The 16,137-nt window shown below is 37.5% G+C and overlaps 1 protein-coding gene across 1 annotated transcript in view; it reads left to right on the forward strand.

Annotated features, from left to right (window-relative positions):
• Nucleotides 1-16,137, forward strand: part of adam19a (ADAM metallopeptidase domain 19a) — a gene marked incomplete at its 5' end in the record, with an annotated part of 138,998 nt that overhangs the window by 28,327 nt on the left and 94,534 nt on the right. The window contains 3 exons of the mRNA XM_038299364.1: nt 12,696-12,761; nt 14,423-14,494; nt 14,861-15,027. Of these exons, the coding sequence (XP_038155292.1) occupies nt 12,696-12,761; nt 14,423-14,494; nt 14,861-15,027 (305 nt within the window). The remainder of the gene's footprint in view (nt 1-12,695; nt 12,762-14,422; nt 14,495-14,860; nt 15,028-16,137) is intronic.

Raw genomic sequence — 16,137 nt, forward strand, 5'->3', positions numbered from 1 at the left:
TTGGTCCTAGGCTGGTCCTTGGTTGGCCCTAGGCTCATCCTTGACTGGCCCTTGGCTGGCCCTAGGCTGGTCCTTGGCTGGTCATTGGCTGGCCCTAGGCTGGTCCTTGGCTGGCCCTAGGCTGTCCCTTGACTGGCCCTTGGCTAGTCCTAAGCTGGCCCTTGACTGACCCTAGGATGGTCCTTGACTGGCCCTAGGATGGTCCTTGGCTGGCCCTTGGCTAGTCCTTGGCTAGTCCTAGGCTGGCCCTTGGCTGGTCCTTGGCTAGTCCTAGGCTGGCCCTAGGATGGTCCTTGACTGGCCCTAGTCTGGTCCTTGACTGGCCCTAGTCTGGTCCTTGACTGGCCCTAGGATGGTCCTTGGCTGGCCCTAGGATGGTCCTTGGCTAGTCCTAGGCTGGCCCTAGGATGGTCCTTGACTGGCCCTAGTCTGGTCCTTGACTGGCCCTAGGATGGTCCTTGGCTGACCCTTGGCTGGTCCTTGGCTAGTCCTAGGCTGGCCCTTGGCTGGTCCTTGGCTAGTCCTAGGCTGGCCCTAGGATGGTCCTTGACTGGCCCTAGTCTGGTCCTTGACTGGCCCTTGGCTGGTCCTTGACTGGCCCTAGGATGGCCCTTGGCTGGCCCTAGTCTGATCCTTGACTGGCCCTTGGCTAGTCCTTGGCTAGTCCTAGGTTGGTCCTTGGCTTGTCCTAGGCTGGCCCTTGGCTGGTCCTTGGCTAGTCCTAGGCTGGCCCTAGGATGGTCCTTGACTGGCCCTAGTCTGGTCCTTGACTGGCCCTTGGCTGGTCCTTGACTGGCCCTAGGATGGCCCTTGGCTGGCCCTAGTCTGGTCCTTGACTGGCCCTTGGCTAGTCCTTGGCTAGTCCTAGGCTGGCCCTTGGCTGGTCCTTGACTGGCCCTAGGATGGTCCTTGGCTGGTCCTAGGCTGGCCCTTGGCTGGTCCTTGACTGGCCCTAGGATGGTCCTTGGCTGGTCCTAGGCTGGCCCTTGGCTGGTCCTTGGCTAGTCCTAAGCTGGCCCTAGGCTGGCCCTTCGCTGGTCCTTGGTCTTTCTGTCATGATTTGTGGACATTAAGATCTAAAGAGAAGCGCCACCTCCTTGTCAGACCCTGTAATTCAGTGAAAGGGTGGAGTCAGAGTAGAAATATATGCAAGCGAAGGGGATCAGTCCATTGGCTGGAAGTTGGAGGGGATTTTGCTGGGAGTTGGAGGGAAGTTGGCTGGCATTTGACTGAGAAGGGTCATTTTGAATCTAACCCTCTGATTCATTCATCTGCGTTCAATGTCATTCTCCATTCACGCCTCAGTAAATGAGTTCCCTGAATTTCTTTGTTGGTTCCTCTCCTTACTGTACATCTTTATTATTATTATCATCATTAAACCCTCACCGTTCTTATCCCAAGATCCTGTCTACATTTTGGTCGGACTTTCAATTCTAAAAAATGGCAGTATTTCATATCTGTAGTAGGTGTGGATTAGATGAAGGACCAAAGCGCAGATATTGTGTTATTCTATGAATAATTCACACTAACATGAGGTTTTACAAACTTGTCAAAGGCTCTGTCCGAATGTCCGCCCTAACCCCTAAATCCCTCCATCACTATATAGAGCAGGGACTACATAGCGGACTTTATAGGGAACTCAGTTAACCGACCGTTTGGACAAATGATCACTACTTTTCGCTCCTCACTGGTTATGTTACTCCGCCTCCCCACAGGGTGCCTGCCCCGTCTTTGTTGCATTTCTGAAACATCATGAGAAGGCACAGATTAATCTTTCTTTATTAATGTCCCACTTTAGTTAAATAAAAGGGGTTGAAAAAGAGTTTGTAACGACTTTGTAGCTGGGACATCTTTGCTTTCAATGTCTTTTATTGGAAAGGATGTTACAAACTAGCCTCGTGAGACCATCCTGATCTCGCGAGCTTTCAAGGTTTTACTCGCTAATCAGCCTGGAGACTCTCCGTTAAAAAAAATTTGGAGCCGTTCACCAAACGAACGTCCAATCAGCGTTGGCTTTGAGGCGGGTTGAGGTGTGACGCAGCTAGAAGCGCGACAGCTCAGTCTAAAGAACATGGCGGCTTCAGCCGATGAAACTAGCGTTAGCGTGGCTATCGAGCAAGTTTTATGGGAATTACAGAGTATTTCTTCACTGAAAGAAGAGCAAAACACTGCTCTGGAGGTTTTTCTCAGAGGAAAAGATGTTTTTGCTCTTCTCCCGACTGGTTTCGGCAAGAGTTTGAAATATCAATTGGCTATCAAAATTATATTCAGGAGTGGAGAACCTGAAAGGAAGAAATACGTTATATATAAAAGAACGATGGGAAAAAGAGACGGGAGGGAGGTGGACGGTGGAGACATGGGAGGAGATATTTAGGCAAAACTGGAAAAGTTCCCTCGTGGAGAGAATTTGGCTGGAAGTGCATTGTGAGATATTTCTTTTCTCCAGCGCAAAAGAAAAACCAAGATACTAGATGTTGGAGAGGCTGTGGAGAAGAAAGAGCCAATCACCTTCATGTATTTTGGGGTTGTAAGAAAGCTATAACTAGGAAGTGGCTGAAAACAGAGGCTCCAACAAGGAATGATTGGGTTGAAGTAATGCATGATATTTATATAATGGAAAGGCTAACTTTTTCCTTGAGGTTAGAATCTGGCAAGTTCAAGAAAAATTGGGAAAACTGGGTGAAATTCATATCACCAGTGAGATCAGACTTTGTTGTATGATTAAAATTAGGGCTGAGAACCTCCTATTGCCACACAGTTAGTGTTGTATAGTTTTAGTTTCTTTTATCTGTTTTTGTTGTTCTTTGTTGTTTTTTTTGTAAAAAAAAAAAAAGTGTATTTCTATTGGAGTGGACACTTGTAGATATGAATAAGGAGGAAAGGAAGTGTTCTTTCTTTCTCACATGAAGGCACGTGTGTTAGGATAAAATGGTAAGATTACCAAGAATATAATTGTCATCTAATTCATCCATGGACTGGTTGTGAATTTAACTTGGTTATGTTAAGTCTATGTCGGAAATGGATGTGTTGAATGTATAAGATCTTTGAAATGCACTCAATAAAAATGTTATAAAAAAAAAAAAAAAGAAATATCAATTGGCTCCTCTTCGTCGTCGCTCTGTTAGTACGTCATATGCTTCGTTGATCTGATTGGTTTATTTGGCCCGTCTATCACCAACATAGGCCAATCAGCTAACCAGTATTTTCGCCCCTTCCCAAAATTACTTCTACGGAAGGTTTCTAGATGGATATGCGGAGCAACTCCATCTGGCGGAGTCAGGTTAGTAACAAACTGGGTTTGTCACGTCTTTTTCAACGATCTGAAATTTACGGCTTTTCACCTTTCACTTTTCAACCGAATGTAGACGCCTTTGGACGTTTCAACCAAGTTTTGCTCATTGGAAACGGCCTGATATCCTATTTAATCTCTCAAAGTGAACACAGTGTTACTTTAATTCCTCTTAAAGGAATAGTACACCCAAAACATGATTAGCCTTCATTTTCTACTCACCCCCATGCTGAACAACACTCTGGAGTACTTTTTTGATATCTCAAATGCATCTGGAGATCTGGGAGGCTTCTTGCTGTCTGATGACATTCAAATAATGGAGGTCTATGGCGCCCGAGGCAGAAAGGTCCATAAAAGTCCACAAAAAACGTGTCAATATTCCTCCATACTGCTCGTCCAATGTATTCCAAGTGTCCTGAGTGGGTAGCGTCCAGAATTTACTCGAAACGAAGTCATTTAGAATGTTTTTAGAGCATAAACAGTAGTGTATAGGATTTCCTAAAAGCGCGTTCACGAGTCTACGGAAACCGCGGCAGACCAAACCAGATGAAAGTGCGCATTCAGCGTCTGCTCTGCCGATAATGCAAGCGTAGAAGAAGAAATGTGCTGTTTACCTGTGCAAAGAAAGAAACAACGAAAGAAAAATGTCTGAGGACTTCAGTGTTCAGGAAGAGCATGAGTTCTTTGCCGAGCTGAATGCGCACTTTCGTCTGGTTTGGTCTGCCGCGGTTTCCGTAGACTCATGAACTCGCAGGCGCGCGCTTTTAGGAAATCCTATACACTACTGTTTATGCTCTAAAACATTCTAAATGACTTCGTTTCGAGTAAATTCTGGACGCTACCCACTCAGGACACTTGGAATACATTGGACGAGCAGTATGGAGGAATATTGACACGTTTTTTGTGGACTTTTATGGACCTTTCTGTCTCGGTCACCATAGACCTCCATTATTTGAATGTCAGCAGACAGCAAGAAGCCTCCCAGATCTCCAGATGCATTTGAGATATCAAAAAAGTACTGCAGAGTGTTGTTCAGCATGGGGGTGAGTAGAAAATGAAGGCTAATCATGTTTTGGGTGTACTATTCCTTTAATAATTGGAAGATGGTCTGAATTTGCCTTTTTTTTTAAATCAGAAAGGACTTTTTTTTTAAATTCCCATTGAAGAATATGGTTAAATATTCCCCATTATGAGCTTAGAAGTGCCTTAATATGCGAAATAACTGGATTTTAGACATTTAGTTCAAACCGTGATTAATGACAGTTAATTATAAAGCTTCTGCGATTAACCTGAATTTAAAAATTAAATCGTTTGACAGACCTAGTAAATATATTTTTAGTGTATTTTATTTTATGTTGGTATGTGTAGCATCATTATTATTTTATTATATGCATTTTATTTTTTATCATTTAATTCAATATTGTTTATATTACTTTAATAAATATTTCATTATTTTAAGGGTATTTCTAATTAATGAATGGAACATTACATTTCTTATTTGCATATTTTATAATCTATTGTTATATTTACTATCTGAATCATATAATCTAGGGTTCTATATGCTGAGGTTTTGCTTTGTAAGAAGTTGTATAAATGGAAACACATAAAGTAGAAAAAATGTCTCCTAAGTGAGCACGTTAGTCTGTTGTTTGGATAGCAGGGGGTGGCTTTATTTCTCAGTTTTTATTTATTATTATTTTTTAGTTTCTAGTCACTAAAAACGACCTCCCATATCTTTATTCTCCCCCCTCCTGCAGCCTGTTATCGTTCTCCTCTGTCTTTATATGTCCTCCCTACCTTAATACGACCAATTTCCCCCACAGCCGCCTATTAATACTTGGCTGTTATGCAGAGAAGCCTGCTTTAGCGGACCAGGGGGTCCCAAGGCTTTCGCCTCTCTTTGCATGTAAAATAAACAATGTGTGAATCCATCAGTGCGTGTTTATGGGAGTGCATTACTCCACCGTGTGTTGCCACAGCTTCACACATTCCCTGCCATCATGCAGGAGATTTATTTAGACTTTTCCTAACAAGCTGCCTTCAGTCCCCTCTGTGCAAAAAGGAAAAGAAAAGGAAAAGTTCCTGATTGAGTTCTTAGCGAGGACCCTTGGTGTGCAGAGCTTCACTTCTTATGCTGCTGTAAGTTTTCTCCAAGCGTCATGCTGTTCTTCTGAAATAAAAAAACAAAATAAAAAAACATAAAACCGGTTTCCAACTACCAGGAGGCGAGGCTTCGTTTTCCTCTGATAGATCGGTGATTTATCCCAATAAGTTTGCTTGCAAGTCTTGAAATAAATAAAAGTAACAATAAATTTACATCACATTTTTGTGTTTAGCATGAAATGTTTTTAGGATTAAATGGGCTGAAATAAGGCATTTTGTAGAAAGGATCTCATTCATCCAATTAAACTCGCATTCATGCATCGATATTCAGGTTGGTAGCGTCTAAAGCTCCTGTCACACCTTGATGATTTAGCCAGCGTATGCCTGATATATGAAAAATCTGGCAAAAACGAAGGCATATGTTGGATAAGTTATGAGTACATTATGTTTAAGTTAAGAGCACACTGAAGTACTCTGAAACGAGCTAGCACACTTCGACATACGGCGAATACGTCCCGCCGTATGCCAGTGTTTGCCATATGTGGGCCATATTTCCAGGTCAGTTATTGTTGACATACGTTAAGTGTGAGTTACTAATAAGTCGTAGCGTCTAGCTTATCCAAAACCTATGAGTAATTTATTTGGCTTAGAAGTGCAATATGCTGGCAGCGTACAATTACGAGAATAAAGTCGTACAATTACGAGAATAAAGTCGTACAATTAAGAGAATAAAGTCGTACAATTATGAAAATAGTCTTATAATTAAGATTATAATTAGGAGAATAAAGTCTTATAATTACGAGAATAAACTCGTAAAATTACAAGAATAAAGTCATACAATTACAAGAATAAAGTCGTACAATTAGGAGAATAAAGTCGTACAATTAGGGAATAAAGTCGCATAATTAGGAGAATAAAGTCGCATAATTAGGAAAATAAAGTCGCATAATTAGGAGAATAAAGTCGTACAATTAGGAGAATAAAGTCGTACAATTAGAGAATAAAGTCGCATAATTAGGAGAAAAAAGTTGCATTATTAGGAAAATAAAGTCGCATAATTAGGAAAATAAAGTCGCATAATTAGGAGAATAAAGTCGTATAATTACGAAAATAAAGTCATAAAATTATGAGAATAAAGTCGTACAATTAGGAGAATAAAGTTGCATAATTAGGAGAATAAAGTCGCATAATTAGGAGAATAAAGTCGTATAATTACGAGAATAAAGTCGTACAATTAAGTTTTCTCCAAGCGTCCTGCTGTTCCTCTGAAATAAAAAACAAAAACAAAAACATAAAACTGGTTTCCAACTACCAGGAGAGGCTTCGTTTTCCTCTGATAGATCGGTGTTTTATCACAATAAGTTTGCTTGCAAGTCTTGAAAAAAATAAAAGTAACAATAAATTTACATCACATTTTTGTTTTTTGCATTAAATGTTTTTAGGATTAAATGGGCTGAAATAAGGCATTTTGTAGAAATTAGCTCATTCATCCAATTAAACTCGCATTCATGCATCGATATTCAGGTTGGTAGCGTCTAAAGCTCCTGTCACACCTTGATGATTTAGCCAGCGTATGCCTGATATATGAAAAATCTGGCAAAAACGAAGGCATATGTTGGATAAGTTATGAGTACATTATGTTTAAGTTAAGAGCACACTGAAGTACTCTGAAACGAGCTAGCACACTTCGACATACGGCGAATACGTCCCGCCGTATGCCAGTGTTTGCCATATGTGGGCCATATTTCCAGGTCAGTTATTGTTGACATACGTTAAGTGTGAGTTACTAATAAGTCGTAGCGCCTAGCTTATCCAAAACCTATGAGTAATTTATTTGGCTTAGAAGTGCAATATGCTGGCAGCGTACAATTACGAGAATAAAGTCGTACAATTACGAGAATAAAGTCGTACAATTACGAGAATAAAGTCGTAAATTATGAGAATAGTCTTATAATTAAGATTATAATTAGGAGAATAAAGTCTTATAATTACGAGAATAAACTCGTAAAATTACAAGAATAAAGTCATACAATTACAAGAATAAAGTCGTACAATTAGGAGAATAAAGTCGTACAATTAGGGAATAAAGTCGCATAATTAGGAGAATAAAGTCGCATAATTAGGAAAATAAAGTCGCATAATTAGGAGAATAAAGTCGTACAATTAGGAGAATAAAGTCGTACAATTAGAGAATAAAGTCGCATAATTAGGAGAATAAAGTTGCATAATTAGGAAAATAAAGTCGCATAATTAGGAAAATAAAGTCGCATAATTAGGAGAATAAAGTCGTATAATTACGAAAATAAAGTCATAAAATTATGAGAATAAAGTCGTACAATTAGGAGAATAAAGTTGCATAATTAGGAGAATAAAGTCGCATAATTAGGAGAATAAAGTCGTATAATTACGAGAATAAAGTCGTACAATTAAGTTTTCTCCTGCTGTTCCTCTGAAATAAAAAACAAAAACAAAAACATAAAACTGGTTTCCAACTACCAGGAGAGGCTTCGTTTTCCTCTGATCGATCGGTGTTTTATCACAATAAGTTTGCTTGCAAGTCTTGAAAAAAATAAAAGTAACAATAAATTTACATCACATTTTTGTTTTTTGCATTAAATAAGGCATTTTGTAGAAATTAGCTCATTCATCCAATATCTCACATTCATGCATCGATATTCAGGTTGGTAGCGTCTAAAGCTCCTGTCACACCTTGATGATTTATCCAGCGTATGCCTGCGTTTTTGCATAAGTTATGACTACGTTATGCTTAAGTTAAGAGCACACTGAAGTACGCTGAAACACGCTGGCACACGTCGACATTAGGCGAATACGTCGAGATACGTCCTGCCCTGTACCAGCGCTTGCCATATGTGGGCCATATTTCCAGGTCAGTTATCTGATTGTTGACATACGTTAAGTGTGAGTTACTAATAAGTCGTAGCGCCTAGCTTATCCTAAACCTGTGAGTAACTTATTTGGCTTAGAAGTGCAATATGCTGGCAGTTTCTCTCCATTTTGGAAAATGCAACCTCGGGATAATGCATCAGTATGAAAAATTGCTTAGGAAACCTGCAGATTTTAGGAATCATCTTCATTTCAATTTAGGATGTAGATACCAAAGACTCGTTAGCAGTAGCTTAAGACCAGTATCGGGCATTGCAGGCTAATAAAGAACCCAAACGACTCCCCATTCCTAAGGGGCTGACCCGTTCTTCTGGTACAATTTGCATGTTTTCTTAGCCAAAACAAGCTTTGAATTCAACTATTTCTGACATTTTGAATTGAGAAAGCTTCCTGGATGGAAGAGAACGTCTTCAGACATGGAAACCAAGTCCAGTGGATTTATTTTAAACTTTTTTGGAACACTGTTTTAGAGATTTAATGACCTTCCACAGACGTGAGAAACTCACTATAGATATTATTTGTAGTTTATAGTATTATTAAAGTGTTAGTTGTTGCCATGTGGCCAAGTTGTTCAGAACGATGAGTTGTTAAAATAGAGTTATAGTTTCTTTTTGATAATAGATTCAACTTTTAACCTCTATTCCTTAGAGAAAGTGTAAGAAGAATCAAGACACTCCTTTATTCTATAATAACCATAATAGCTGTCTTTATCATTTTGTTGCATTTTTTATGCCGAAGTTCTTTCCAGGTGGTTTGGAATCTATAGCAGGTGGTTCTATGCATCAATACATTAGGTGGTTTTTAATAAAATTACGAGAATAAAGTCGTACAATTACAAGAAAAAATTCATAAAATTACGAGAATAATATCGTACAATTACGAGAATAAAGTCGTACAATTACAAGAAAAAATTCATAAAATTACGAGAATAATATCGTACAATTACGAGAATAAAGTCGTACAATTACGAGAATAATGTCATAAAATTACAAGAATAATGTCGTAAAATTACGAGAATAAAGTCGTACAATTAGAAGAAAAAATTCATAAAATTACGAGAATAATATCGTACAATTACGAGAATAAAGTCGTAAAATTACGAGAATAAAGTCATAAAATTATGAGAATAAAGTCGTAAAATTACAAGAATAGTCCTATAATTACGAAAATAAAGTCTTATAATTACGAGAATAAAGTTGTATAATCACGAGAATAAAGTCTTATAATAACCAGAATAAAGTCGTACAATTACGAGAATAAAGTCGTAGAATTATGAGAATAAAGTCGTAGAATTACGAGAATAAAGTTGTATGATTACCAGAATAAAGTAGTACAATTACCAGAATAAAGCCGTACAATTAAGAGAATAAAGCCGTAAAATTGAGAATAAAGTCGTAGAATTACGAGAATAAAGTCGTATAATTACCAGAATAAAGTCGTACAATTACCAGAATAAAGCCGTACAATTAAGAGAATAAAGTCATATAATTATGAGAATAAAGTCGTACAATTAAGAAAATAAAGCCGTAAAATTATGAGAATATTCTTATGATTACCAGAATAAAGTCGTACAATTACGAGAATGAAGTCGTACAATTAAGAGAATAAAGTCGTAAAATTATGAGAATAGTCTTATAATTACGAGAATAAAGTCGTACAATTAAGAAAATAAAGCCGTAAAATTATGAGAATAGTCCTATAATTACGAGAATAAAGTCTTATAATTACAGGAATAAAGTCGTACAATTAGGAGAATAAAGTCGTAAAATTATTAGAATAAAGTCGTAGAATTATGTGAATAAAGTTGTATAATTACCAGAATAAAGTCGTACAATTAAGAGAATAAAGTCGTAAAATTATTAGAATAGTCTTATAATTACGAGAATAAAGTCGTATAATCATGAGAATAGTCTTATAATTACCAGAATAAAGTCATATAATTAGGAGAATAAAGTCGTACAATTAAGAGAATAAAGTCGTAAAATTATGAGAATAGTCTTATAATTACAAGAATAAAGTCGTATAATTAAGAGAATAAAGTCGTATAATTAGGAGAATAAAGTCGTACAATTAAGAGAATAAAGTCTAAAATTATTAGAATAGTCTTATAATTACGAGAATAAAGCCGTATAATCATGAGAATATTCTTATGATTACCAGAATAAAGTCGTACAATTACGAGAATGAAGTCGTACAATTAAGAGAATAAAGTCGTAAAATTATGAGAATAGTCTTATAATTACGAGAATAAAGTCGTATAATTAAGAGAATAAAGTCGTATAATTAGGAGAATAAAGTCGTATAATTAAGAGAATAAAGTCGTATAATTAGGAGAATAGTCTTATAATTACCAGAATAAAGTCGTAAAATTATGAGAATAGTCTTATAATTACAAGAATAAAGTCGTATAATTAAGAGAATAAAGTCGTATAATTAGGAGAATAAAGTCTTATAATTAAGAGAATAAAGTCGTATAATTAGGAGAATAAAGTCTTATAATTAAGAGAATAAAGTCTTATAATTACCAGAATAAAGTCGTACAATTACGAGAATGAAGTCATACAATTAAGAGAATAAAGTCGTAAAATTATGAGAATAGTCTTATAATTACGAGAATAAAGTCGTAAAATTATGAGAATAGTCTTATAATTACGAGAATAAAGTCGTATAATTAAGAGAATAAAGTCGTATAATTAGGAGAATAAAGTCGTACAATTAAGAGAATAAAGTCTAAAATTATTAGAATAGTCTTATAATTACAAGAATAAAGTCGTATAATTAAGAGAATAAAGTCGTATAATTAGGAGAATAAAGTCGTACAATTAAGAGAATAAAGTCTAAAATTATTAGAATAGTCTTATAATTACGAGAATAAAGCCGTATAATCATGAGAATATTCTTATGATTACCAGAATAAAGTCGTACAATTACGAGAATGAAGTCGTACAATTAAGAGAATAAAGTCGTAAAATTATGAGAATAGTCTTATAATTACGAGAATAAAGTCGTATAATTAAGAGAATAAAGTCGTATAATTAGGAGAATAAAGTCGTATAATTAAGAGAATAAAGTCGTATAATTAGGAGAATAGTCTTATAATTACCAGAATAAAGTCGTAAAATTATGAGAATAGTCTTATAATTACAAGAATAAAGTCGTATAATTAAGAGAATAAAGTCGTATAATTAGGAGAATAAAGTCTTATAATTAAGAGAATAAAGTCGTATAATTAGGAGAATAGTCTTATAATTACCAGAATAAAGTCGTACAATTACGAGAATGAAGTCATACAATTAAGAGAATAAAGTCGTAAAATTATGAGAATAGTCTTATAATTACGAGAATAAAGTCGTAAAATTATGAGAATAGTCTTATAATTACGAGAATAAAGTCGTATAATTAAGAGAATAAAGTCGTATAATTAGGAGAATAAAGTCGTACAATTAAGAGAATAAAGTCGTAAAATTATTAGAATAGTCTTATAATTACAAGAATAAAGCCGTATAATCATGAGAATATTCTTATAATTACCAGAATAAAGTCGTAAAATTATGAGAGTAGTCTTATAATTACGAGAATAAAGTCGTATAATTAAGAGAATAAAGTCGTATAATTAGGAGAATAAAGTCGTATAATTAAGAGAATAAAGTCGTATAATTAGGAGAATAGTCTTATAATTACCAGAATAAAGTCGTACAATTACGAGAATGAAGTCGTACAATTAAGAGAATAAAGTCGTATAATTATGAGAATAGTCTTATAATTAAGAGAATAAAGTCGTATAATTAGGAGAATAAAGCCGTACAATTATGAGAATAAAGTCGTAATATGACGAGAACCAAGCTGTATTTTATGACAACTCTTCCCAGAAGCCCTTTCTTCCCTAAAACGAGGAATGTGGAGCATCATGTGAAGTTCTACTTTAGCATCGGTTTGACAAATTAGGAAATCTTTTAGCAGCAGCATCAAACTGGGCAGGATGTCAAAGTGGACTCTGGTTGCTGATTGGTGGAGCTGGTCGGCCGTCATCTGCTGGGCGGAGCTCCAAGCTTTCTTTCTTAAATGTGTTGTTGTATGATGACTTTATTCTCGTAATATTACGACTTTATTCTCAAAAAAATAAAACAATCATAAAATGTCTAGCCTGGCCCTAATACTCTGTTGTATAAATGTGTTATTTAACATAATAAAATAAAAACATATATCAGTTTTTTGCTTTTTTTGCTCAGCTATATTAGCAGCTCCTAACTTTTCAGCGAAGTGATTCCTGCAGTAAGGAGCCGAGCGTATCGGTGTTCCAAAGCCTCCGTAACGGCTGGGCTCACCTGTGTTCATGTAATAAACTGCAGCTCGTGCTCTGGGCCTGATATTTTTGTCTTCTATTTGTCTTTGAAATCAGGTGAAGAGAAATTCCTGGGGTACGACTAAATACATGGAGCTGTACATCGTGGCAGACAGCACACTGGTAAGATGTTCCTCCCCCCTATCCTACACACCCCTCCAGGGGAATATTCCTCTGAACAATCGACTGTGACGTTTGCCTCTAAATATATCAGGAAACTATCGAGAAAGGCTGGAAACAAGATTGGAAGTTCTACACAATGATTGCACTCAAAGCTAATGGAGCACTTGACAGCTTTGAGCTGAAGTAATAACAGAGAAGGAAAGCGTTTGGTGTGATGCCAGGTGATTTCTTCTGATTAATGAGAATAGATTTAGTCTGGATTTAAAGGTTAAGGGCTTTTAAACCAAAAATATACCACTGTGATCAGATACAGGATATCATTCAGCCCTGCTAAGGTGTTCTGGAAAATCATGTTTTTTAAAATGGTGATAAAAGAGATATAAACTGGGAACAATACATGTTTTTACAGCGTTTCCAATGTAGTTTGATTATATTTCTATACAAAAAAGCTGAAGAACAATTGGATCCTGATAAAATAAGGTAATATTCATCAAGCATCCGTCCTGATGGTGATTGGATAGTTTCCTATTTAGGCAGACTTAAACAGATGTGTGCACCATCTGCTGGCAGTACCGTGGAATTGATGCGGCTACTTCATAGAGCTGTCCTGCAGTTCCTCACAGTAAAGTCTGATGCTATGATCACAATTTGAGCAGCAGAAGCAGCTAGTTTACATGCAAAGTTTATGGTTGACGGACATCGAGGCGCATCAAAAGATCCTGCAGCATCTAGAGCAGCAGGAGCAGCAGCTAATGAGCTTCTGAGGAGCTCATGACGCGCTTCACAGGCAGCAGCTGCTGGAGTTGGAAAAATGTATATTTAGCTGCTCGACGCGCCGCATCAACCAATCAGAGAAGCTGATCTGGGAGCTGGCAGGGAGTCAGACACAGCACTGCTGATGCAGAGCGCTATGATCACTCCTCTGAAACAGTTTATTAACCCCTAAATTAACTTAAAGTCGTAAAGAAGTCATATTTAAATGTTGAATTATTCTGGCTTAAGCATTTATATAAATGTACTCTTTATCAGGCCCCGTCCACACGAAGTCAAACCCTGGCCTAAACGCACAAATTTTTCACCAAACCAGCCTCTCATCCATACGAAGCCGGCGTTTCGGGGGTCTGTAAACGATCTTTTTTTTATTCAGCCTTCAGAGTGGGAAGATTTTGAAACGCCGTTTTCGCGTTTCCATCTTTAAGCTCTAACCGCATTTTTTTTCTTACACGCATGCATCATAGTATAATTATAATAATATTATATTATAATATTTTCTAATGCTACCAAGTTTATGGATGCATGGATAAGAGCTGCCTGCAGATAATGACAACAGACACCAGTGTTTAGGTTTACTGATTCTCCTCGTGCAAAAATTATGTCCAGGCTCAAAAAGAACTAAGTAAAAACTATCAGGATGCAAACTTGGATATATTTTTACACTTTATTAAATATCTGAAAACAGGATTTTTTCTGTTGTGTTTTAGAAATAAAAATGTGTTCCCAGTATTTTTTTTTACTTTTTAATATATCAGACTTACAGCCGTTAAATATTAAATGGACAGGTGGGATCAGAGGCGTTCGTCCAGATGGCGATTTTACAGGATCTTGTTTAGAACATGATTGTTTCCATAACTTTAATACTGTGTTTTCTCTCTGTTATGCAGTTCAGACGACAGGATAGGAACTATGAAAAAACCAAGGCGAGAATAATGGAGATCGCCAATTATGTGGATAAGGTAAGTTTGATGGGAAAACCTGCAGCTGATTAAACGAGGTAAATGATTGCGTACCACGGCCTTCTCATTCCTAATGCTATGCACGACTACCGTACCTCAGCTTTTGTCTTTTGTAGTCTGAGAAGAATGAGTAATTAAGAAGTGAAAACAAGTATTTACTCTTCCTTTGGGATCAAATCAATCGTGTCCCTCAACATTTTAGAGGAGATGAAGGAGAATGTCCTGCGTGACCAGATTCTCTGATAGAGGCTTTTAAAAAGGCTGGAGCAAACCGTGTGTGTGTGTGTGAGGGAAGGGAGGTTATGCTCATAACTATATCAGCAAACACTCACTAATATTTAATCATATTTTTGTGTCTGGTTTTAGTTTTATAGAGATCTAAACATCCGTGTGCCTCTAATTGGCCTGGAAGTTTGGACCGACAGAGATCAGTGCATCATCTCCGAAGAACCAAACGCCACCCTCTGGTCTTTCCTCCAATGGAGGCAGAAGCTGAAATCTCGCAAGAAGCACGACAACGCCCAGCTGCTCACGTAAGGAACCCTCTGCTTAAGGAGAAACAAACAAAAAAACCCCACAAAAATCACCATTTTCCAGATTGATCAAGAAGGTTCAGTGTCCAAGAGGTGCAAATGCACTGCAGGTATATAAAGACGCAGCAGTTTAGAGGAGTACTGCAAACACGAGAAAATTGGACTAGAAAAGATAGGTAAGACTTGCACAAACATAGACGGGCTATGCAGAGGGAAAAAAATGCTGCTAAAGAGAAATTCTGTTCAATTCAGTTTATTTCTATAGTGCCAATTCACAACATGTCATCTAGACGTACTTTCCAGTTCACCAGATCATCCAGTCAGATTGATTCAAAGTTTTCTATCTAAGGAAAACCAGCTGATTGCATCGACTCATTGACTCTTCAGCAATCCCTCACACTAGGCAAGCTTGTAGCGACAGTGGAGAGGAAAAACTCCCTTTGAACAGGAAGAAACCTCCAGCAGAACCAGGCTCAGTGTGAGCGGCCATCTGCTGAGGCCCACTGGGGTTCAAGGAGACAGAAGCAGAGATAGAAAAAGAAGCATAGATACAAAAGGCAACTGTCAACCAGCTCCACAGGCGGCCCCGTCCAAGAAACACACAGCCAGGCAGACGAGCTCCGAGCCAGCTCCCATGTCAGAGGATGAAGAGAGCACATCCAGTTAGTCACAGTCAGAGAAACAGGACTACACTGGAAAACAGGCCAAGCTCCAACATCTAGAAACAAAGGTGTTGATGGCAGCAGCACAGCTGATATTTCTCACAGCCAAACAGGAACAGACCAGATGAAGCTACTATGAGAAAAAAAAAAGCAGAGAGAGATTCTAGAATCAAGAAAAAAGTAAACATTAAAGTGCAACTAAATAAGCACCTCAAACGCGTAATGATGCTAACATAGAGTAGCAAAGACAAAAGTCATCGGCATGGCATGCCGTTTGTATTTTTACCGAGGGTCTGACCCATAAATAATAATGCGTACTGTCTCTGTATTTGGTGATCGTCTCCCCCTAGTGGTCTGGAGTACTTCTCTCATTCAGACCTGATTTGCAGCTTTTCTTAACTTGCAGGTTTTTTTTACCACTTGCAGCTTTTTGTCCGTCTCCATGTGT

This window comes from Cyprinodon tularosa, unplaced genomic scaffold (assembly GCF_016077235.1).
Source record: "Cyprinodon tularosa strain WSP-4 unplaced genomic scaffold, ASM1607723v1 ctg427, whole genome shotgun sequence".
NCBI classification, from domain to species: Eukaryota; Metazoa; Chordata; class Actinopteri; order Cyprinodontiformes; family Cyprinodontidae; genus Cyprinodon; species Cyprinodon tularosa.